Source organism: Protopterus annectens, chromosome 2.part0 (assembly GCF_019279795.1).
Source record: "Protopterus annectens isolate FY-2018-M chromosome 2.part0, PAN1.0, whole genome shotgun sequence".
Lineage (NCBI taxonomy): Eukaryota > Metazoa > Chordata > Ceratodontiformes > Protopteridae > Protopterus > Protopterus annectens.
Genome location: NC_056728.1, coordinates 1,767,535,026 through 1,767,559,536, shown reverse-complemented (window position 1 = coordinate 1,767,559,536; position 24,511 = coordinate 1,767,535,026). Strand labels below are relative to the sequence as shown.

The 24,511-nt window shown below is 42.1% G+C and overlaps 1 protein-coding gene across 1 annotated transcript in view; it reads left to right on the top strand.

Annotated features, from left to right (window-relative positions):
• The window catches only part of LOC122792887 (ATP-dependent RNA helicase DDX19A-like), a 688,839-nt gene that overhangs the window by 396,585 nt on the left and 267,743 nt on the right, over positions 1-24,511 (top strand). Inside the window, exon 4 of the mRNA XM_044060445.1 lies at positions 18,175-18,412. Within this exon, the coding sequence (XP_043916380.1) occupies positions 18,175-18,412 (238 nt within the window). The remainder of the gene's footprint in view (positions 1-18,174; positions 18,413-24,511) is intronic.

Below are 24,511 nucleotides of genomic sequence, written 5' to 3'. Positions count from 1 at the left end.
TAAAACACCCACAGTTGAAAGGTTTAAAAATATTTAATAATAAATAAAAACACAAGACAATACTGCTTACTATGCAGTGTTAGTCAAGAGTTCAGAGATCACAGAGAAATACTTAAAATAATACAGTAGAAAAGTTCTGACATTGCAGAAAACAAACTAGTCTAATCTTATTATTTCCTAGCTATATATCGAAGAGAAAACGCAGTTCTAAATAACTTACATATAGAAACAGGCAGTGCTGGTGATGGATGTTCTCAAGACAAAAATGCTCAGAGCTCTCTGATTCTCACTCTTTACATTGGTAACACAGAGCTGCTTCACATGACATTATTCTCCACACTTCTCTGGCGTTCGCAGGCTAACAGAAACTCCATTTTACATTCTTTACACCTGGTCAGAAACCAGAGCATTAAAGGACATTTATACATGCAAATTCTAGCCATTAACTCCTGTCTTAAAACAATAGACAGGATGCCTCCCTGTAGACATATCGGCTCCGAAGTTTGACATCAAAGACAGTCATAAAATGCATGACTTAGCTTTCTTACAGCAGAGTGCACTGTTACATTTTTGCAGTTCAATATCCAATGCAGTCTTTTCACATTTAAGAGAACAAGCCTGTGGCTTATACTAATATTTACAAATGACAGAATTATCTACAAAATTCTATCTGGCTAGGATGGCAGCCTTCGCCCATCTTCACAGGTGGCTTTGAGGCTGGAGTGCAAGTACTGCCTAATTGGATAAGACAAGCAGCTCAAGAACCCATAAGTCATATTGGACTGACATGAATGAAAGGTTCCACAGTTGTAAGTACCTGATTTTGTTTTTGCTCTGACCTGTTGCTTTAAGAATTTTAAATTATTATCTTTAGCTTTTAACAGTTTTTCATGTACAAGAATTTTTCTTGCCATTGTTATATGGACCGTCTTGAGACGGTAATGTACTTTTGAACGGAGCACTTACTTTTTCTTTCAGTTTAAAAGTAGTACAAAGTAACATTTTTTTCTGTGGAGAAATTTATTTTTCTTTTGTGGGGTTGGCATAATGTTTAATGTGCTTTTTTGCTGTTTTTTGTTTTTTTTGTTTTTTTTGTCAAAAAAAAGTAACTTTTGTAGACCTGTAATGTTTACTGGCAATTGTTGCTGGTTTTCCCCAGGAAAGAGGCACTATTTGCAATGACCATGGAAAAGACTACATGTTACACAGGCAGTCCTTCTTCCAGCCACAAAAAGAAAAAGTTAAACAGCCTTTGTCAACACAACAGGCTAGCGATTTGCCTCGGCCACAAGTTGGTGATTTCGCTGGGACCATTTGTTAAACCTCAGACCATTCCTCTCTTATGCCAGATCGCTCTGGTGTAGCACCTACAAGCTCTAGGGACTGGGGGTTAGTTAAGTCCCCTGCAACTGTTGGAGTCCCCTCAGTGGGCAAGGGAGAGACGCTCTTGTCAGCCCTCTGAGAGGGGACAGGCTAGGTTTCCCATTGTCAAAATGTTGTTCCCGTCCCTGGGGAAGTAGCTGCCATTAGTAACATGGTTGGCCTCATTTTTCCCCCATCAGAAAAAGAAGCATAAAACCAAGTATGTATATAATTCTCCATAAATTTCAATAGGAGTAGTTTACGGGGTCTGGCTCATGGTTTTATTTCAGGCTACTGATACTTGTTGCAGAGTGCCCAAATTGTCAAGCAGCTCAAGCTGAACTGACAAAAAGGCAAGTTTCTGTGTGAAGACCTGTCTTTGTAAAAGAAAGAGGGATTCCTCTTTTCCTGAAGAGATTCAAAATTTTTAAACTAAACAAGACATGAAGGGAAGGATACAATGTTAAGTTGTCAATCTCGCCTTCATTCTTGCTTGATGGGTTCGGAGCCGATCCCTCGGCTCCGACTCGGCACTTGCTAAGCTCGAGAGTTTCTTCTACCAGCTCGAGGCAGCCCCATATCCCATGATGCAAGGCGGTAAGTACCCAGATCTCGTTTGCCGCTTCGCTTAGGAGGTCTTCTTTTTACCAGCTCCTGGTAAGTTGTTCACTTTTGTGAGTTTTAAGCCCCTTTTAGTCAAAAAACCTTGTATTGATAGTTTTAAATTTATATTATACCCTTTCTGACAGAAATTCCCTGTCTCCTTTATTTTTTGTTAGTGTATCTTAAAACCCTATCCCATCCCCCCCCCTGTTAGGGTGTGTGTATTGGTTTTGTAGAATACCTTTTGGTATTTTATTTAAGTTATTTTGACTGGTGTGTGTGTGTGTGTTTTTCGGCACCATGTCAAAGGAGAGGGTCTCAGGTTTTAAGAAGTGTGACTCGTGCTGTCAGAAGATGTCTCTGACAGACGGTCACACTTCTTGCCTGTATTGTCTGGGCCCTCTTCACCTGCAGGACTCCTGTGCTATTTGTCACTCCTTCAGCCAGAGAGTCCTGCAGGAGAGACATAATAAACTGGTTCTTAGGGGCCTTCTTAAGCCGGAGGGCTCTCCGGCTAAGTCGGCTCCACCAAAACCAGCAAAAGTTTCCAAGGCCCAGGCTTCTGTTTCTAAGCCTGCGGCCTCGGCTCCGACTCGTACTGAGTCGAGATCGGCTCCGGCTGGAGCCGATTCTGGCTTGACAAAGCGCTCGGCACCGATGGCTATCGGTGCCGAACCTATTTTGACCACTTCGATGTCGGCTCCGATCGGTTCCGACACCCATGTGGCACAGGCATCGGTGTCGGCTCCGATCGGCTCCGACACCGTTACTTTGGTGGCTGTATCGGCTCCGACTGGAGCCGATACATCGAGGCTTCGTGTCGGCTCCGAGAAGTCGGCTCCGACAGGATCTATAGTATCGGCACCGATGGCTCATTCCAGGAAGAGGTCGAGGTCTCCTTCCTTGGAGCCGATACTGTCGGCTCGCCGCCTCTTCTATCGGAACGGAGCCATCGGAGCCGATCTTCAAGGTCATCCAGGTTGTCAGATCATGACCTAGAGAGAGTGGTCAGTAGATTACTCAAGTCACAGGTACTGGCCCAAATGTTACACAGTCCGTCTCAACAGACGACTGTTGGTCCACACCCAGTTACAGTTCCTCCTTCAACTCTACCCCAGAGCTTGGAGTTGGAGTCTTCGGGAATGGTTACTGCTACGGCTGGAGGACGGATACCCCCTTCTGTTCCTTCAGCCTCTACTCTTATCTCCTCTTCCTTAGAGGGATTTGGTGGTCGGGCTTCCATGGTCTCCTCCGAGGGGGTGAGTGGCATCGGACCCTTGTCTGAGCCCGCTCTCCCCCTTGGAGCCTCGGCCTTGGTTAGCTCGGCTCCTACATCTGCCTCGGAGACTTCCCTTGCGGTGGTCCCTGGAGTTCCTAGCTCTTCGGAGCGGGTTCTCTCGGAACTGCCTGGGAGGGGAGCATTCGAGGTGATGAAGAGTGTACTGGCCACTGGTATCAGTCAGCAGTCTGTTCCCGTAGCTCCTCCCTCTATAGTACCTGTTGACATCTCTGCCACTTCTCTTGCTACAGGACCCAGAGATCCTCCGCCTCAGGTTTCCCCATTGGGAATTTCCCCCTCTTCCGAGGATTCTCCTGATGTTTCGGGAGATCCTCCTAGGAAGAGGACTTGTAAGAGGAAGCATGTAGACTCCCCCGAGTCTGTCACTTCGGATACTGACTTTGATGAGTCAGAGGGATCCCCTAGATCCCCCTCTGAGGATGTCTCCTTCTCAGACATCCTAGAACTTCTAAAACAGAGGGGAAACTGGCCCACCAACAATCCCTCTGAGGATGAGTCAGTATACCTAGAGGCGTTTGGATCTCGGCCCTCCACCTCCTGGGTGTCTCCGCCTTTCGACCCCCTTATGCAGGTTATTGCACGAAAGGCGTGGGCAGCTCCTGACTCTGTAGAGCCAGTCCCTAGGAGGCCTTCAAAATTTATCACTGCCCCGAGTGACAAACAATTCCTTACCAAGGGTGTCCCCGCTGATGCCATGGTGGTGGCTGCGGCCACCAAAAAGGAACTTGCAGATCCTTCCGTGCCCGTCCATCCTCCTAATAAGGACTCTAGGACCATGGATAGGTACGGCAAGCGGATGTTTTCCTCAGCGACCTTTGCTATGCGTTCGCTGAATTATCTTTGTCACTTCACCAGACTCCAGAGAGATATCCTGAAGGAGCTGGGAGAAGTAGTTCAGGATCCTACAGCTGCAGGGGCTCAAGAAAAGATTGCTTCGCAGCTAGGAACCCTCAATTCCATTGCTAACTCCTCCATGCGGCTAATATCTTATGCTGCGGATGGAGCGAGTGGAGCCGCAGGCACAGGTGTGGCTCTTAGACGCCAAGCCTGGATGCGGCTATGTGATTTTGCGGATCCCTTTAAGGCGTCCTTCACAAATTCTCCCTTTGATGGGTCAGCTTTGTTTGGCCCTCAGGTGAAGGAAACCTTGACCAGGTGTGAGCAGGACGGCAAGACTCTTTCTGCTGTTGGAGTCCGTTTTCCACCCCTTCTAGGCCTTATCCCAAAGGACAGAAGGGTGGGAAGATGTGGTTCCGTAAATCCCAAGGAGTCACGCCGGATTCACGTGGTCAGTTTACCCCTAGAGGCAGAGGGGTAACAACAACAGACGCTCTAGAGGCAGAGGGGGTCCAAGAACCAGGGAAACAGGGAGCCTCTCTCTGATAAGCCCTTTCAGCATCCCTGAGGTGTTGCCCGGCTGTCCCTCCTTGGAGGCAGTCGGGAAGATTATCACTGTACCCAGAAGCCTGGCATTCCCTCACTCAAGACAGATGGGTACAGTCGATCATATCCAAGGGTTACATAATTCCTTTCGAGGGAAGTCCTTTCCCTCAAGTTCCCTTCCAGATGTACCACCCGGTCTAAGGGAGATTGCAGAGTTAGAAATCGCAAAACTACTGCAAAAAAGAGCCATTCAGCCAGTTACAATAGACCATTCAGAGCCCGGAATCTACTCAAGGTTCTTTTTGGTCCCCAAAAGACGGGAGACTGGAGACCAATATTGGATCTCAGCAGACTCAACAAGTCTGTCAGGAAGACAAGATTCCGAATGGTCACTCTTCAGTCAATTCTGCCCTTCTTACAGAAGGACAACTGGATGTGCTCAATAGATCTTCAGGATGCGTACTATCACATCAAAATTCACAGACGCCCAGGAGATTTCTCCGCTGGCTGGGGTCCAGTCACTTCCAGTTCAGAGCCCTGCCCTTTGGTCTCACTACAGCCCCCAGAGTGTTCACCAAATGCATGGCAGTGGTCACGGCTCACCTGAGACGCCAAGGATTCCAGGTGTTTCCGTATCTCGACGACTGGCTCCTGTCAGCCACCACCAGGCATCAGCTTATACAAGCCAGGGATTACACAATAGACCTTTGTTCTCATTTAGGCATCTCAATCAACTTCGAAAAGTCATCCTTATCGCCCTGCCAGTCTATTACCTTCATAGGCGCAAACTTAAACACTGTTCGGATGTCAGCTACCCTTACAGAACAAAGAGTTTCAGACATTCAGACTCATGTCAGGATCATTCTGGCCAGCAAGAAAGTACAGGCCAGAATGGTTCTAAAGGTATTAGGTCTCATGGCTGCGGCCATTACTCTTCTTCCCTGGCTCGATTCTACATGCGCCTCCTTCAGTGGATGCTGTTCACACAGTGGTCATACCAGCAACTCCCAATGCGTCACCAGATTCTGGTGACACAGACATGCAAACAGCATCTTGCTTGGTGGATCACATCGCCTCAGGTGCACCAAGGCAGGTACTTTGTACCCCGTCCCCGATAGCCACTGTCACCACGGATGCCTCCCTGATCGGGTGGGGGTCATTATCAGGGCAGGATGGTTCATGGGACGTGGCAACCGTTCGAGTACCATCTGCACATAAATGTCCTGGAGATGAGAGCAGTGCTTTTAACGTTGCAAGCCCTCAACGACTTTCTTCCCGTAGGGACAATTGCAGTCCACACAGACAACATGTCTGTAGTTTGGTATATCAACAAACAGGGCGGAACCAAGTCCTACCCCTTGTGTCGAGAAGCTCTCAGACTTTGGCAATGGGCGATCTCCTCTCATCGGTTTCTGTTAGCAACGCATATCCCTGGGAAAACCAACATTATAGCGGACAGATTGAGCAGAGCTATCCTCATGCCTCACGAGTGGTCTCTCAAGCAATCTATAGCGGAAGAGATTTTTCTGGAATGGGGTCGTCCATGTTGCGATCTTTTTGCTACTCCCCAAAACAGCAAATGTCCAGACTTCTTCAGCCTCTTCCCTCTATCAGGCCATCCCCCCAGAGACGCTCTGACCCAGGATTGGCCCCAGGGACTTCTTTATGCCTTCCCTCCATTTCCTCTGATCCCTCAGGTGATCCAGAAAGCTACCGCTTTGAGAGCCAAATTGATTCTCATTGCCCCTTACTGGCCTCGACAAGTTTGGTTCCCGTTCCTCCATCATCACCTTTTGGTGCAGCCGTGGCATCTGGACCCAGTGCCAGATCTACTGATTCACCAATCCGGTCAGCTGCACCGGTCAGTCCCTTCTCTCAACCTCACAGCATGGTTGCTCCACTTCCTTCATTAGCCAGGCTTCCTTTGATCTCTAACCCAGTTAGAGACATCATAGTAGCTTCACTAAAATCCTCTACCAGGAGGATTTACACAAGCAAATGGAAACGTTTCTCTTATTGGGCTAAGGCCCAAAATGTTGATCCTTTTACTGCCCCTGTTCAGGCAGTTCTGGACTTCTTAGCAGAGATTTTTCATGCAGGCTCCTCTTCTTCCACAGTCAGAGTTCAATTGGCTGCTATTTCTAATTTTCATGTCGGGATAGCAGATCATAATATTATGTCCCATAGGCTCTGCAGGGCCTTCTTGAAAGGAATTTTCCTACTAAAGCCTCCAATCAGGAATCCTCCTCCTCAGTGGGATCTAAATTTAGTGCTGACATCCTTGATTCTTCCCCTTCGAGCCAGCTGTTTCTTGTTCCCTGAAATATCTTTCTTGGAAAACTTTATTCCTAGTGGCTATTACATCTGCCAGGAGGGTGTCTGAACTTCATGCTCTTTCGGTTCGACCCCTATTTGATTTTTCACAAAGACAGAGTATCTTTGAGAACTAATCCATCCTTTTACCTAAGGTCGCTTCAAAGAACAATCTGAATCAATCCATTGATCTCCTGTATTTTTCCTAACTATTCAGATAGAGCTGAACAAAAGCTACATTATCTTGACGTCCACCGTCAACTTAGATATTATTTGGACAGAACAAAAAAATTTAGAAAATCTGATCAACTTTTTGTTTCCTATGCGGATAATAAAAAAGGCCTTCCTGTTTCTAAAGTGACTTTGTCCAGATGGCTTTCTTCGGTCATCACTGAAATTTATACGATCAGGGGAAAACAGCTGTGCTCAAAACCTAAAGCACATTCAACTAGGAGTTTAGCTACTTCTACAGCTTTTCAAGTTAGACTTCCTTTGGACACTATTTGTGCAGCGGCCACTTGGGCCACTCCTCACACTTTTGTTTCCCATTACAAATTGGACTTGGCCTCCAGGGACAGAGCCAGTTTTGGCTCTACAGTCCTCAAGAGTTTGTTCCATTGAGCCACCCAGGATAGAGGTGCTAGGACGGTCCCATCAAGCAAGAATGAAGGCGAGATTGACAACTTAACATTAAGTTATGTACCTACCATAACGTTCCATGTTAGTTGTCTTCTCTCGCCTTCTTTCTTGCGACCCTCCCTCCTTCCCCCTGGCCTGGACAGACCTTGTATAAGAAACTATTATGCTAAAGACCATTCAGACCTGGTCCTTTTTACATCTGTAAGTTTCTTCTTCCTTTGGGAAGTATTCTATGCTTGGTGCTATTGCCCTTTGTTAACAAACGAGATCTGGGTACTTACTGCCTTGCATCATGGGATATGGGGCTGCCTCGAGCTGGTAGAAGAAACTCTCGAGCTTAGCAAGTGCCGAGTCGGAGCCGAGGGATCGGCTCCGAACCCATCAAGCAAGAAAGAAGGCGAGAGAAGACAACTAACATGGAACGTTATGGTAGGTACATAACTTCTTATTTTTCCTCTCTCTGATTTCTGATTCCTACAGAGGAGAGCTCAGATGTCCTTCAAGGATGCATCTGCAGTCCTTACAAATGGGTTGTCCTGTCGTCAGGCAGCCCTTCGGTCGGCCGGATTCCAAAGTCTGGGTCTGGCCTCGGCTGGTGTCGCACTTCACCCGACGTCATAGCTGCAGTTCTTCGGGTATAAAGGCATCAGCCGACGCCATTTTCCTCAGTCTTTCTTGCCGCGTGGCGCCCGAAGCAGAAGCTGTTCGCAAGTGCCGGTCGGTCAGAACCAGAGATTACTACTACCGAATACTACTACGAAGACTTCTAAAAAGCTAAGTACCCCGTTGGGGACTCTTTCTTGCCTCAGCCGATGTCAGAAAAAGTGAATAACTGTTTAACTTGTGGGAAACAAATACCTCATAAAGATTTCCACTCTCACTGCTTACCTTGTCTAGGCCCAGACCACGACGTCGCAGCTTGTCTAGCCTGTGCTTCTTTTAACCGGCGGACACTTAGACGTCGGTCGGAATTTGCTGAGGAGTTTTCCGGCTCAGATTTCGCTTATATTATGCCGTCGAATCCTCCGACTTCTCAAATATCTAAAAAACGCAAGGAAAAGGACCGACACTCGCGGTCCGCGGTTTCGGCCGAAACCGCGGTTAAGCCAACCGCGAGTGTCTCTGTTTCGGCTGAAACCGAGCAAGCGGTTCTTCCTTCAGCCGAAAACTTTCCTTCTACCGAGGCTTCTTCCAACCTCGTGGAATCGGCTTCTGAAATCCCACCTGCTGTTGCAGTTTCTCAGGAATTATCAGACACTATTCCCTTGGATATTTCAACCCCTGCACGTGGAGCTGCTAGGCCACCTGCAGCCATGTCCATTAAGGCCTTTGCCAGGGCTAAAGCATCTAAATCTGTGCCTGCTAAGCCCCCCTCTCACAGGCCTAGCTCTAGTTCACAAATGCTTAGTTTAGCAGAGGATCTCATTTCTTTAATCCGAGGATCCCAACCTCAACCAGACAGGGCCTCTCACCCACCTCCAGAGAAGAGGCCTAGAGCAGAGCCCCCTGAGCCAGTGTCTACAGATGATTCCTCTGATGATTCAAACTATACAGACCCTCCAGAGGCTCCATACTCCCCTTATGAAGACTCTGATGCTGAAGAGTCCATCCCTTCTGCCTCTCCGCCTGAGGAATTTTCTTTTGGGGAAACCTTGCATGCTATGAGGGAACAATTTCAGTGGCAGGGCCAGGAATTTTCAGATTCCAGAAAAAGGCTTAGAACTTTTCTGCATTTACCACAACATAGGCCTTTAGCCATACCTCCAGTTCTTTCTGTTGTAGATGATGCATTTAATGATGCTTGTACTGCTCCTGATTCTCTGCCTCTGGCCCCTGTTAAGCCCGATAGATACTACAGGGTCCCGGACACACATTACCACTTGTATAAGGCTCCCTTTGCAGATCCAGAGACTATCTCCCAAGGACCTAAGGCTGTAGCAGCCACCTCTGCCAAAAACCCCCCTCTGAAAGGGAATCTAGATCCTTAGAGAGATGGGGTAAAAAAGTTTACACTTCTGCTACTCTTTCAGCTAGGGCCTTGAACTGTCAATTTCACATGATGCAGTATCAAGAATTTTTGCTAGACCAGTTAACTAAAAAATTGTCCTCAGATGAAACAGTAGACAAAAAATATGTGCAGGAAATGGTACATAACATTCAACAAGTCAGTAACCATTCCTTAAAATGCGGCTATGATGCACTGGAGGCTTCCTTTAGATCAGCCATGACTGGCACAGTCATCAGAAGGCATGCATGGTTAAAAGAACAGGCCTTACCAGACCATGTCAAATCAAAACTATTAGATGCTCCTATGGATAAGATCAATTTGTTTGGCTCTCCTGCACAACAAGTGCTGAAGAAGATGGAAGAGAAGGCAAAATCTGTCCAAACAGTGAAAGGTTTCTTACAGGTCCAACCACCGAGGTTTAGCAGGAATTGGCCCTCCAAGAATTGGTCCTTTCCAGACTCCTCCAGAACTCAGAGAGGCAGGAATAGGCGTTCAAGAGGCAGAAACCAATCCAGGGGTGCTTACAGAGGACGCCAGTGGCAGGGCAACAACCAGCGAGGAACAGCCACAGACACAGCCCACCACCACAACTACAGGTCAATCACAGTGACTTGGCTCTGGCACCGCCTACCAGGGAACAACTGCAAGCTTTGTTAACTTTGTTAAAGATTTGGAACATTTTCAGAACTAATCCTGAAATAATTTGGGTTCTTGGTGACACGCCTATTTTCTCCACCAAAGTGGGTAGTAATATAAAATCCTTGGTGGAGGTTTCTAGAAATTCTAATGAAAAACAGAGAAACTCGTATGGTAGTAAGCCTTGTGGTAGATGTCATTATTGTTCATATATAATGCTTGAACGTGACATCACTATTAATAATCTCAACAAGTGTCATATTTATTTGAAAAATGGAAACTGTTGTTCCAGTAAACTGGTATATCTAGCTAAACTGGTATATCTTGCTAAATGTAATTCCTGTTCTTCATTTTATGTCGGAAAGACGGAAAGGATGTTGAAGAACAGGATATATGAGCATTTATATGATGTGAAATGTGGAAAAAATACTAATGCATTATACAAACACAGCGGTTTGTGTAGAAATTTTAGTGGTTTCAAGTTTGGTATTTTGGACTTTGTCTCAGTGGACGTGAGGGGGGGTGATTGGCAAAATAGGTTGCACAAGAAGGAATTGATGTGGCAACTTAGATTAGCCGCTGACCACCCCCCCGGGCATTAATGAACATCTTTCAATTATGCCTGTTTTGAAAGAGAAGGCAGATTTAGTATAGTACATTGGCTGTTTAGTCAGTGAAGTAATTTTTAACATGAAAAATTTTTTTTTTAAATGTTCAAGTAGTTTATACTTCTGCACTTTTGCATTATAATTTTTCTCAAAAATGTGATATTTTCACATACATTTTATATATTTTATATGTGCATTGCAATGGTATACATTTTTAACACTGGATTATTTATTTGTTTTCCATTCATTATTCATGAGATTCGGCATGTTTAAAATATGATTTGTTAACTTCTAAACCAATGAATTCAAACTGTGTGTTATTTAAGCCTGAAAGTTTATATTTTAATTGTTCTGGCGAAGTCATACTGTTAGATGAAAGCGCTTAACTATTTGTGTATGTTGTATTAATAAATCGTATCTGTGGACTCGCAACGTTATGCTATTTGTTACTTGTTTGTGAAAACTGATTACTCACTGTCCACCAGGCAGAAGAGAAGTAAATTTATACCAGCTGTTAGGGAGTGCGGAGAAGCAGGTGTGAAGTTCCAGCTGCTGTTTCCAGATATCTTCAGAATAACTTTTTTCCTAGAGGGTCAAAGTCATTTTTAATGCAGAACATGCTAAGAAGGAAATACAGAAGTTTATCTAAGAAAAAGTGAGCTGTCAAACAAAGGGATTTTGCTGCTTATTCTTCTGGTAATAGAGCATGTAGAGAGACTATACCAGTGAAAACATTTTCCAGTGTTCCAAAGGAAAATGCTTGAGAGACATATAAAAAGCACAAGAGTTGACTAGAAGAACCAAGAGTATGTTGGAAATTAACCAGAGACTGGATGTGGGAAATGGAGATGAACAGGAAGAAAACCAGCAACGCTGAAGTTAATGAATAAACATGGGATTACAAAGCATCAGTCACATTTATGGAAGAACAAGAAAACCTGGAAATATTGGACTTTGTTGACATTGTTAAACATGTAGGGGACGCCAAAGCATGTGCCCTACTTAATGTTAATGCTTGGAAGAATATTAAAGACAGAAGAGGAAGGAAAGAGGTAACTGTAAGCAAAACAGATTTTTATAAAACATGACATGTATCACATATAAAGTAAAGCTTTTTCAGTTATTTTTGTGTGATTGGGATACTTAAGTAAACCAAGTGCCCCTTTTTCCTTCTTAAGTTTTAAGAAATGTAAGCACTGCGGTGTAAAAGGAGAAGAAAGCCTAGACAAAAGAGCATGATGCAAGTAAAATGTATATGCTTTTTGTATAGGTGAATTGACTAGATTACGGACCTTGGCTTGATCTGACAAGTTTTAAGGGGGGAAGTAAGTAAATAAAAGAGCATTGAATGTAATGAAAACTTTTCATTTAGCAAATGTTCACAGTGCAACAAGAAATGTTTGTAGCTGAAAGCATGTGTGTATCTTGTTTCCATGTTTCTGTGGAGACAAACTGATAAGGAACAAAAATGGAATACTTGTTTTTCAGTGGCTAGAAGTGATGGTTTCTGAAAGCATTCAAGTTGTTTTTTTACATCTTCGAGAGGAATAAAGATAAAATTCACAGACAGTACTTAGTATAGAATCACAGACTGCACTATGCATATTAGCATGGATAACTTTCATTGTAGGTCAGTTCAAGCCTGAGTTTAGCTATCAATCTAGGAAAGTTCCTATTAGAAGGCTAAACTTCATTATTTGAAGATGTACATAGTTTTGTTTGTTTGTATTAAGCTAATACTTTATGGGGATGTTAAGTGTTTTCATTAAAACAAAGTCTTATAAGGTGTGACATTGGTTCAAAGAGATATGACAATAAACAGTTGTGTAAAAGATCAACCTGCCAAGCATTAGTGTTTGCATGTGACACAAAAGCTGAAACTTGACATTTATAAAAAAAATGCTGTTATACATAACAGGTCCGAATAATAACTTATCACAGTGACAGCACTTTCCATATTTTAAATGTGAATGGCTTCACAGCCATATATAAAAAGAAAGAGTAGTGAAATATATTAAAAATAGAGTGCAAATAACTTGTTTGGAAAGAACTGAGCAAGTGAATTTGATAAAGGATTTCAGGATGGTTATTCAGCAAAATATGTGAGACAAAGGAAAAGGGGGGTACTTTTTATTAATTTCTAGATGAGCCCCAATAGTGAGAGAAAACGATAAGGTAGATTTGTAGTCATAAGAGGCTACTGGCAAGGGAGGAGGATTACGCTGGCATGTTTTTATATTCCACCTAAAATGGCTACAGTGGAGCTTAAGAAAATTCTGGGAGAAATGATCAGCTTTCTGCAGAGAATATTATGTATAGGTTGGGAATGTAATTTGATTTGCAACAGTGAGTATGTATTGAGGGGCGAAGGGAAAACGGAACAAAATAGGATACGTTTTTGAAGAGGCTTCTGAAAATATTTGGTGTGGAACTGTGAATTCAGTAACAGGAGTGCTGAGAATTTTTTTGGGTGGCGAAAGCCCGGGTACCTTTTTGGCTAGGCTTGTAGAGGCCATAGGGCCGATAGCCTAGTACCTACCTGTGAACCTATAATTTACTTATTCCCCAAGGTAAAGAAACTGGGCTAGGCTGGACAAATTATATTTCACAGAAACGCATGCATGTAATTGAATGTTTTGATATGCATTCAGTAACATTTTCAGATCATGCACCAAAAATCCAGGATAATAAAATACAGATGAGATACTGATGCTTCCTCACCCATCTGTTAGAGAGGAATTTAGAAATGGGTAGTTATTAGAAAGAGTTATTAGGGAAGATAGAAATTTATTCAGAAAATTATATCTATGGAGTGAGATAAAATGACAGAGTTTAAAAGTAGGATGGAAATAAAAGGGAGAGAGATGCGGGTAAGAAGTATCAAGAATTATTTTGAAGGATTAACAAAGATTGAAGTGTTGCAGGATGGAGGAATCTCTCAGAACAAGAAGAAGACCAGCTGTAGAGTGCTGAAGAGAAGAGACTACCTTGATTAATATGCATGAATTTTGAAAAGATTGCTATTAAGCAACTTTTTTTTTTTTTTTTTTATAACTCCAGAGCATAAAAGCTTTTAGCGCAATGGCTCAAGCAACAGAAAGTAGGAAGGGTTGTTACCAAGCTTAGGGAGCCAATAACCAGAGATCATGTAGAGATATTAAAAATATTTTGGAAATTTTATGGAGATCTGTATAAAGCAGAAAAATTTTGAAATCAAGAAAAAGTACAAATGGAAATGTTTATGGAAGAATTCAATATGCCACGGTTATAGGTGATAAATGTTGATGTATAACCAAACTACAGGAATGTCTGCAGGAGTAGATGATATTCCATTGGAAGTTTGGAAGCTAGGAGGGAAGAAAGTAATAAAGATCTGGAAGTTTTTTTTAACAATATTTTAAAAGGAGACGAAGCACCAACATCCTGGAAGAAAGCTGTGGTGTCTGTAATACCTAAAGATGGTAAAGACCAATCAGATGTACTTTCATATAGGCCCTTTTTGCTTATAATAATGATTATAAAGTTTGTCTATAATCACTGGAAGAATAGCAAAGGTAATGCCGAAATTGATAGATATGGATCGGTGTGTTTTTTTGGAGGGAAGGCAAATGTTTGACATCACTAATAGAACAGTGATGATCCAGAGGGAAGCAGAATGTAAGAAAATGACACTGTTGGTGGGTCTTTATGCAAAGAAAGCATTCAACCAAGTAAGCTGAGATTTTTATGAGGGCGGCAGTGGAAGCATTTGCATTCCTTAATGAAACAAAAAGGTTGATTAGGAGGATATATGAGGGACTGGAGGTGAAAATTAATTGGGGGAGGGGGTTCTCTGATAAGTTCTGGTTGAGCACAAGAGCCAGGCAAGAGTGCCCTCTTTCCCTTTATTTGATTTGTATTTAGAACCACTGGCTAAGAAAATAAGGGACTCAGAAGTACAATGGTATAATTGGTATGGTAATTGAAAATATCTGGCTTTATTTGCAGATAGGGTTACCACTTTTTGTTGTGGCTAAAACTGGGCTTAGGCCACACCCCCAGCACCTCCCACAACCCCACACATTCCGTGACATCTTCACATCACACGAGGGGAACGCCCTCTTCTTCGATCATGATGCCTTTTTTCTACAGATTTATTATGCTTTTTGTAAAAAAAGAAAAGAAAAGAAAAAAATACTAAATCTGCCAGTTTAACAAAGTACCGGAGTTTGTACAGTGTTTTCTGGACAATCGGTTTGATTTCTGGATAATCTGGGGGGGGGGGATGGATAGGTGGCAGCGCTATTTGCAGATGACATTTTGTTTCTGATAAAAAAACAGAAAAGGACATTTCAGTGTTGTGAAACATTGAGACAGTTTCAAGTCTTTTCAGGACACAAAATTAGTGAAGATAAAACCATCTTACCCACACATATTGGTTCAGTAATATCCATATTTATGAGGACATAATAAAATAAAATACTTAGGAGTATGGATTAAAAAGGATTCTGTTATGGCAGCTGAAGTTATGCGAGAAGAAACTAAAAAGATAATACAAAAAACAAGAAACTGGCAGCTCTGTTTAATAGATAGCAAGATACAAGCAGTGAAAATGTTTTTAGTCGCTTTAGTTTTATACACAGGTCAGGCATGTTTTCATCAACCAGAGGAGAAATTGTGGTTAGTAATTAAAGAATTGAAAAATGTTATCTGAGGGGGGAAGAGGGCAAGCGTCAAGTGGGATAAGTTGATCCTTCCAATAGACCAATGTGGTTTGGGATTATGGATTTTAAGGGGTATTTCACAGCTACACAGGTAAGGCTCCTATACATAGCATAAGCAGAAAACTATAATTTAAAAGTGATGAAACGGGAGAAGCTCAAGAAATAAGGAGAGACTTGGATTTTGGATGCAGAGCCTTAAGGAGAATGGCAATAACCATACAGAATGTTATATTCTTAAAGTAGCAGAAGTTATTCTTAGAAGTAAGTCAACATGGGAATAGGAAAAGGTTCTACCAATGGAGATGAGTACAATTAAGGGTAGAGAGAATAGGCAAGAGGGGACTGGAATTTATTGGAGAAAATAGGAAAAGGAACCAAGGTATTGAGAGAATAATTAGAAAGGGAAGGGAATAGAATGGGAAGAGGTCAGGAATACATTTGGACTGCAGGCTAGATTGGCTTCCCTATCAAGGATTTATATCGGAGTATAGGTAAAGAAAAAGGAGTGAAGGGAATAGAATGGGAAGAGGTCAGGAATACATTTGGACTGCAGGCTAGATTGGCTTCCCTATCAAGGATTTATATCGGAGTATAGGTAAAGAAAAAGAAGTGGGGGATCCTAAGTGAAAGACCAGAACTAGTAGAGTTTTTAGTTGAATCTAGAACAGAAGTCGCTGTTAAAAAAGGGTAATTAACATGGCATATAAAATATTGCATGATAACTATAGGAATTCATCAGAGGAGGTTAGAAAGGATTGGAAAAACAGATTGGATAAAGCAGTTCACAAAGAGACACTTGGAATGATATACTTATGTCTCCCAAATATGCAACAAAGTCTCGAAGATTTAGGATCTTTGCTTGGAAGTGTTTGCATAGATATGTTTATACCTCAATCAGACTCCAAAGAATTTTTCCTTAGGGAGATTGCAAAATGTTGGATGGGGACAAAAGAGGTAATTGGGAACAGATGTTTTGGGAGTGTAATGAGCTGACAGACTTTAAGAATTGCCTGCAGACAACTCTGTCAGAAATACTGGATGAGAAATTGGTGTAACTACGGAAATTATTTTTTGACCTGTGATAATTATCTGAATTGCCTAGACATAGTAAGGTCTTGCCGAGTTTACTTCTGGTGTCTGCTAAAAACGCAATTACTAGAAAATGGAAATCAACGTCTAAACCACCTGTATTAGAAGTATGAATATAATAACAGAGATAAAAGAACTGGAAGTGGGATCTTTACAAATTAGATAGAAAAAAGGGAATTGTGGGAGAACAGTACATGCAGAAGAATGTTTTGGAGCAGGTTTAAGGGAAGCCGGGAATTTAATGAGCTATATAATGTTCAGTTGACAATGTAGAACATATGTGATGTACAATGTTTGCAACTGAAAATGTTAATGTAGTTTTTCATTTATATAAAAGTATGATTGCTTTTGTCATAAGTGATAATTCAGTAAAAATATTTTTTGTTTAAAAAAAGTGTACTACAGGAACTAGAGAAATACTGTGCTAACGTAATTCCAGACACGCAGAAATAAAATAAAATCCTTTAATGGAACAAACAAACTGTAATAGGATGACATAAATTTTAAGATAACTGTTATAGAATGAGATTGTATTGTTTAATTTCATGTGATCTTAATGTTTTCTATGACATCTGTTGTGTCATTGCAGTATCTCAAGACATTATCTGTTGAGGTTGGTATATTGTTTACAAATATTTGCATACCTCACTGTGCCTCTTTTATAGTGTCTGTGTATGTTGCTAACTTGAATCTTCACACCCAGTACATGTGTGCGTGTGAAACATGTACATTTCTCTCCATAGCTTAAAGAGCACTGGTGTGTACTGCATGGAATTGTAATGACTCTGATAACAAGCAATGATTAAACATAAAACTATGAATGCCTTAATGTCTGTGTACCGGCTCTGAGAAGTATACTCTTCTGTGACGTGCTTGTAATCTCTCTGGACTTCATCATAATCCCTATAAGTAGCATGTAAGCAACATCAGAAAATATGCAGCTTATACAGATGTTTGCAAGTATATGCATTGAATTTGAGTTATGTGCCATCGCTGACTATTTTTTTCTGGATCTGTACTCTAGTAGACAACATGGTAACTTAGAAGAAAAAGCTCTGCCTCACAGCTGCATAGTCCATTGTTCAGTTCTAACGGTCACTCTGTCAGTTTTGCATGTTCTGTCTGTGTCTGATGCTCCGATTTCATCTACTCTACCAAAAGCAGGCTAGTTGGTTGGCTAAACTAAATTATCGATTTATATGTTGTCTTTACCCTTGCCCTTGTGACCCCAGTTGTGGCTAAAAGGGTCCAAGAAGGACCAGTTCAGTTACTAGGTTAACAAATAAAAAATATATATAAAAATGAACTACGTAGTATCTGAGTGATATGCTGTTTGTGGTTTGAATCCTAGTAGTTGAATGCATCGCCAATGCTGCCCCCAACCCCCCCCCCCCCCTGTGTTTTAGAGGAGAAGAGCAAGCTGGCTACATAAGCATTTTTGACTTAATTTTTTTGTGATTTCAGTAATTGCTAAATGTGCATCTATGATGATGAAAAATGATGAATGATTTGTGTTTCTTCTTTCTGTAGATCGCTGCCTCGTGACTGCCAGATGCTGTTCTTTTCAGCAACATTTGAAGATTCTGTGTGGAAATTTGCAAAAAGAATAGCCCCTGATGCAAATATCATCAAACTGAAGAGGGAGGAGGAAACTTTGGACAATATTAAGCAGTTCTTTGTGAAATGTAAGAATAAAGAAGAAAAGTACGAGGCACTTAGCAACATCTATGGAACAATCACCGTAGCGCAGGCAATGATCTTTTGTCATGTAAGTGTTGCACATTGTACTGCATTTCCATACTTGATGGTGATACTCCTAGTGAATTGCTTCAGGCTGTTGCAGTACTACTGCCGGTACATATTACATTTGAGTTTTGACCTTGCAAGGTACTCCCGACACACAGCAAATTTGTTGTACATGAGCTTCATACCTCTTGACCTGGAAACATCAAAAATCTGGACAACGGCCCATGAAAAGTAGGTGCAACTGCCCAAAAATCTGTATGCTGATTGTCATAAAATATGCATACATAATTATGTAACCCCTCCCACTCCAGCAGAATTGTGGGATACCAACATTTAAACGCACATTGAAGAACAGACAAAATATTACACATAAAATATAACCAGAATAATAGTGTTTTATTTATATTAACATTAAGGGGAAAACTGATAAACCCTCCATTTATCATCCACACTAAGCTTCAAACCCTATCTTCCCCTGTATATAGACAGTAGCCTGTTTGTTCTACAGATTTTGGTTCACCATAGCATTGAGTTGGATGAAATGGTTACTGATGATGGATGACTGTATTTTATTAGCAAATGGGCTGCTGTTTATCAAACCATCTTACAGTATAATCCAGCATACAGAGAAAAGAGCAAATTTTTCCTGACAAGACAGTCTGTTGATAAATTGCTTAATCATTTTGTGCATTTTAGTAATATATCTGTACTTCTAATTGTACAAAATGAAATTAGTACACACTTGGTTATCTGATTCATTTCCTAAGTGAGCAGATCTTCTGTCCAGAACTAGCATGACAATTTTTTGTCCAGGTGGATTTTTATTATGCTGTAAATGTCTGTGCGACTGTGCGTATGTAAACGTATACATCTACACGTGTGTGTATGTGTGCCCTGTAATGGACTGGTGTCTGATCCAGAACTACTACTTTGCCATATGATAATGAGTGTTGGAATATATGGATAAGATAAAACATGTGACAGTGGTGTGGTACTCAGTGCAGAAAATTAAGACTATGAGCTTTTAATTATCTTCACTCAAAAGTGTAGGGTTTGATTGACTCAACCTGAATTTTTCTAGTGGGTGGCTTGAGCTAGTCACTTAAACAATTTTTCTGGTCTGTGACTGTGACTGAAATGAATCTCAGTGGACCAATCCACTATTGGAGGTAAACAAACACACACACACAAAAAATCAGGTATCAGAAAATGTTTTGCTTTACCCTATATACTTAGGCCTGGGTTTGATTTCCCCAAGTCCCAAATTTGCCTACTTTGTAACTGTGAACAAGCTTACTTAATCAGAGACTGCTGCTGGGTCCTCCCTGAAAACAAGCACGTTTATCTAGTTGACAAAACTGCTTATACCAGACTCTTCTTCCAGACAGCACTCACCAACTTTATCTTGATTAATGACCAAGAAGTAAATTTAGCTGAATTATTTTTACACCGATTGAATTGTATTGTGTTGTATCGCGTATATGAATGTTTACGTATATGCACAAACACACACAAATTTAAGGTAATTTGGCTCACTCAAACTAAAACAGCAAACAAATGCCACTAAGGTTAGATGAAGCTTCCCGATGCAGTGGTACAGTCAGACCTGTACATTCAACAAGCCACAGAGTTGCATTAAAAATGTTGTCGAGTCCTTATCTTAAATATGCAGGGTGGTGAAAAAGTCATCACTCTTTATGCTCTAACAGTGTTATGCTCAGTGAAAAAAAGAGGCAAGTAGTATGTATGTGAGGCCCACAAAACTTGACACCTACAACTATAATGATTTAGATTATTACAAAGTATCATCATAACAGATTCACAAACACACGTATAAGACTCTGGCATTAATAGTACTTAGTCACTCACTTTCTATTCCTGCTGCACTAAAAATAAATGTTATTAAAAATAACCCAGATAAAAGGCTTGGTTCAACACAAAGTGGCATTTCAATGGACGTCTGATCTACCAATCATAGCACCTGCATAGCTGCAGATGCCCTAACTTGCAGGTTCTGAGGTAAAGACCTTTTGTGGCTTCTGGTGACTCATCTTGAGTCTAGAAAGTAGCAGGTTACTTCAGTACAGACCACATTTCTCAAGCCTGTGTCCTACTTTCAAGTTCCAAGACATGAGCTTTCCTCATTGATCAATACAGCAACTGAATTGTTTTTATAAAGAAAAGTCGTACCCACATAACTGCATCCATTTCCCTTGTTGCGCTGCACACTAACTGGTGGGTAGGCAGCACGATGTTTTAAAATAACTTTAACAAAGAGTTTAAAATGGCAGCTCACCACTCATAATGAAGGTAAATGGAATCCCATTCCAACTGTATGATTGTTATAATCCACCACTCGTATCAAATATACATATAGGCTTCTTCATAAAATATGTCTATCCATGCTAATACTAAACTGATATCTTTGTTTCTACAGTTTTGGAATTTCCTGTTCATGTGACACATTTAGATAGGGTCTCATGCAGTACTTGCCTATCAGTGTTGACACCCTAGAAGTAGGTAGTAGGTGTGTTTTTCCAACTATTGTAAATCAGTTTTACTGTGCTACTATGGGTTTAGATGCAGTTCTCATTGTCACATTAGCGGTAATGTGACTAGCTACTTTTGATAAATCTTACCAGAAAAAAATTCATGTAGTACTTGTTTGTGGGAGCGACCTAAACAACAAGCAAGCTCTAACTATTAAATTAACTGCACTGAACCTGTCATAGGTTCATAGGTAGGTACTAGGCTATTGGCCCTAGGGCCAATATAAGTCTAGCCAAAAAATACCCTGGCTTTCGCCACCCAAGAAAATTTATTTTCTTGTGACACTGTCAAGCAGAGCCACAGAAGTGATCCCCGGGGTGAATTTCCTATCTCCCATCCAGTCATCAAGATTTTTCTTGAAGAGTGCTAATGAGGAGCTTTGTTTGATATAGATAGATAGTTTGCTCCAGAGTATGGAAAGTCTGTGGGACAGGAATCTATTTTTCCAGCATCTTCTGTTTATTGTGGTGACAAGGTTTAGGTCCCTAGAGCGTGTAGCTCGGAGGGGTTGGGATTTCTTTAAGTGGAGCATATCCAAAAGCTCTGGGTTTGACATAGCTTTGTGTGTTAGGCAGAGATCGCCTCTGAGTAGGCGATATGCGATGGAGTAAAGCTGCAGTTTTTTGAGATGGTCTGCATAGGGCATCTGATTGAGGCCGGTAATCCTCTTTGTGAGGTATTGCTGCGACCTTTCCAGTTGTTGTAGATGTCTTGTGAGGTACATACCAAAAGGGGCGTTATACTGTATGGGTTTAATGAGTGACGAGTAGAGGGGAACAATGACCTCTTTTTCCTGGATGAGAAACCTTTTGTGATGAGGTGTGCCACGTAGAAGGATTTCCTGACTACTGTGGCGATGTGATTATCAAAGGAGAGACTACTGTTCACCTGTGTCCCAAAGTCTCTTATCACACTTTCAGTGTTAAGTAGACTACCACCTCTGTGGTAGTTCATGGGTACAGAGTTTTTACCAAAAGAGATGACAATGCACTTATTGGCATTGAGCTTGAGGCCATGGCTTTGACACCAGGCATCTGTCCGGTTGAGGCCCTTTTGTAGGCTGTCCACATGTTTTGGAGTTTTGATTATGGCTCCTAGTTTGCAGTCATCTGTGAACTTCATTAGTCAAAGACCTTCTGTGTTAGCCTGTACTTCAGAGAAGTAGATACCGAACAGGAGATCCCAAACAGGAGAGGACCCAGGACTGAACCCTGTGGTACTCCACTTGTCACTGGTCTGAAGTTGGATTTGGAGTCTGCTACTTTCACAGTGTGAGTTCTGTCAGTGAGCCATTTGGCAACCCATTTTGTGACATAGGGATTTATACCTAGTTTAGTGAGTTTGTCTATAATTCCAGAGTGGGGGATGGTGTCGAAAGCCTTGGTAAGCTCTAGATAGGCTGTGTGAACCACCTTACCCTTATCTATGGCTTTGGTGACCGCTTTAAAGAAGTCTGTCAGGTTTAGGAGACATGATCTGCCTTATACAAACCCGAACTGGGTGGGGTCCAGACTTTGGAGATTACCAGTGTCAGTTTATAAGTTCCATGATGATATGTTCCGTAGCCTTGCAGACCAGGCTCGTCAGGCTAATGGGGTGGTAGTTTCCGATGTCCGTGGTGGCTCCCCCCATTGTGGAGTGGGATAACCGTCGCTGTGCGCCATTTGGTGGGCACATAGCCTGAGGTGAGGCTATGATTGAACATGGTACTTAGGTGGGTGCCAGTTCGTTCTGTAGTTCATGTAGAACGCAGCCTGGGATGTTGTCGGGTCCCATGGATGCTGTGTTCTTGGCTTTGGAGAGTGTGTTTTTTACCTGTGCAGCCGTGATTACAGGAACTTTGCATTCTTCCGGTATAGAGATGGGCCCTTTAGGGGATGAGAGGGGGGGTAAAGTTAGCAGTGAACCTATCTGCCAGGATGTTGGCAATATCAGTTGGTTCTGTATATTTAGTGACATTGTGCTGTAACTCAGAGCAGATCGGAGTGTTGCCATTGAGATTCTTGAATAGCTATAGAATGCTTTGTGGTTGTCTTTAGGGTCAGTGGCAGTTTTGTTTTCGTAAGTAGCTTTGGAGGATTTTATGAGGGATCTCGAGCTTCTTACTGAGGCTGACCATGGAGTTCCTCCACTCATGGGATTTTACTCTTTTTTTTGCAACAGTTTCTTTCTTCTGTTGTAGAGTTTGTTTATGGCAGGGGACCACCAGATTGGCTTCCTTTTTTTTTTTTGGTGGATAGCATCTTGTGTATCTTAGGGATTGCACGATCCATGCACTCGTGTGAGTGCTTATAAAGTGCATTTGTGTAGGATTCATCAGTCATACCTCTATTGTCTGTCAGCATGGGTGTCGTGAAGTTTGCCACTTCTGTCTTAAGAAGTGTGAAGTTGGCTTTGGAGAAATTTTTTATGGTGGTTTCCCTAATAGTGGGTGGGGAGGGATGTGGATTTCTAGGGTGATTAGCTTCTGGTCAGATCTGGCCAATGAAGAGTTGACCTCTGGTGTGTGGCCATGTTGGTAATAACCAGGTCTAGGATATTGCTGCCCCTGGTGGGGGTTGTGGATAAGTTGATCCAAGGCATTTGAATTTATGAATTTCAGAAAACATTGAGCACAAGAGTTGGTACATGAGTAGTTTTCCCAGTTAATGGTGGGGTAGTTGAAATCGCCCATTATTAGGGTGTTAGGTTGTACCCTAATATTTTCCAGTGCATCAGGAAATGAGGAGTGGGAATCCTGGGGCATGGTGGGGATCTGTAGCAAGCTACAATTTGGGTTGCTGTCTTGCCCAGAGTTGGTTGCACTTGTATAATCTCAGATGCATTATGCTGAGCAACTAGCCTGGAGATGTGGATATCCTTAATGAGTATGGACAAGCCTCCGCCTTTAGTGTTTCGGTCCAGGTTAAGTGGCCGAAAGGTGTGGTATGAATTATAGCCTGGTAATGCAGGGGTACACTCTGGAGCCTTGAACCAGGTCTCTGTCACTGCACAGATGTTGATGTTCTCCATTTTAAGGAGTGCCTCGAGTGAGTCCATTTTGAGGTTTAGACTCCTAGCATTGAGTAGCAATACCCTGAGATTTTGCTTGCTTGTACCTGTTATGGTGGTGAATTTGTCATTTGAACCTTGCCTAAAAAAGGCACTATAGGGGTCGCTAGAGCCTTAGCCAGTATCCGGAATCCCAGGGGCGACAGGTGCAGGCCATCTCTGGCAGAGTGTCGTTGTTTGTCGATCATGTCATCCCAGGCAGATACTGGATCTCCTTAGAATGACACCAGAAGCTTAGCCAATTGTTGAAGTCAATCATTTTGTCCTTGTACTGTGGTATCATTCTGGGTGATGGCAGAATGCTACTCAGGGCTAGGGTCGTACCTGCCTGGGCTACAAAATCGGACAGCTCCTCCATATCCCTTTTCATGTAGTCCAGGGAGGTACGTTTCTCACTAAAAATACAAGCCTAGAACATGAGTCAATTTAATACAGTGCCGAAATAACATCACAAAAATTCAGTAAGTGCTAAGATGTTATATGTTGCGATTGCAAAGTTGTAAATAATTCAGAAATGTTT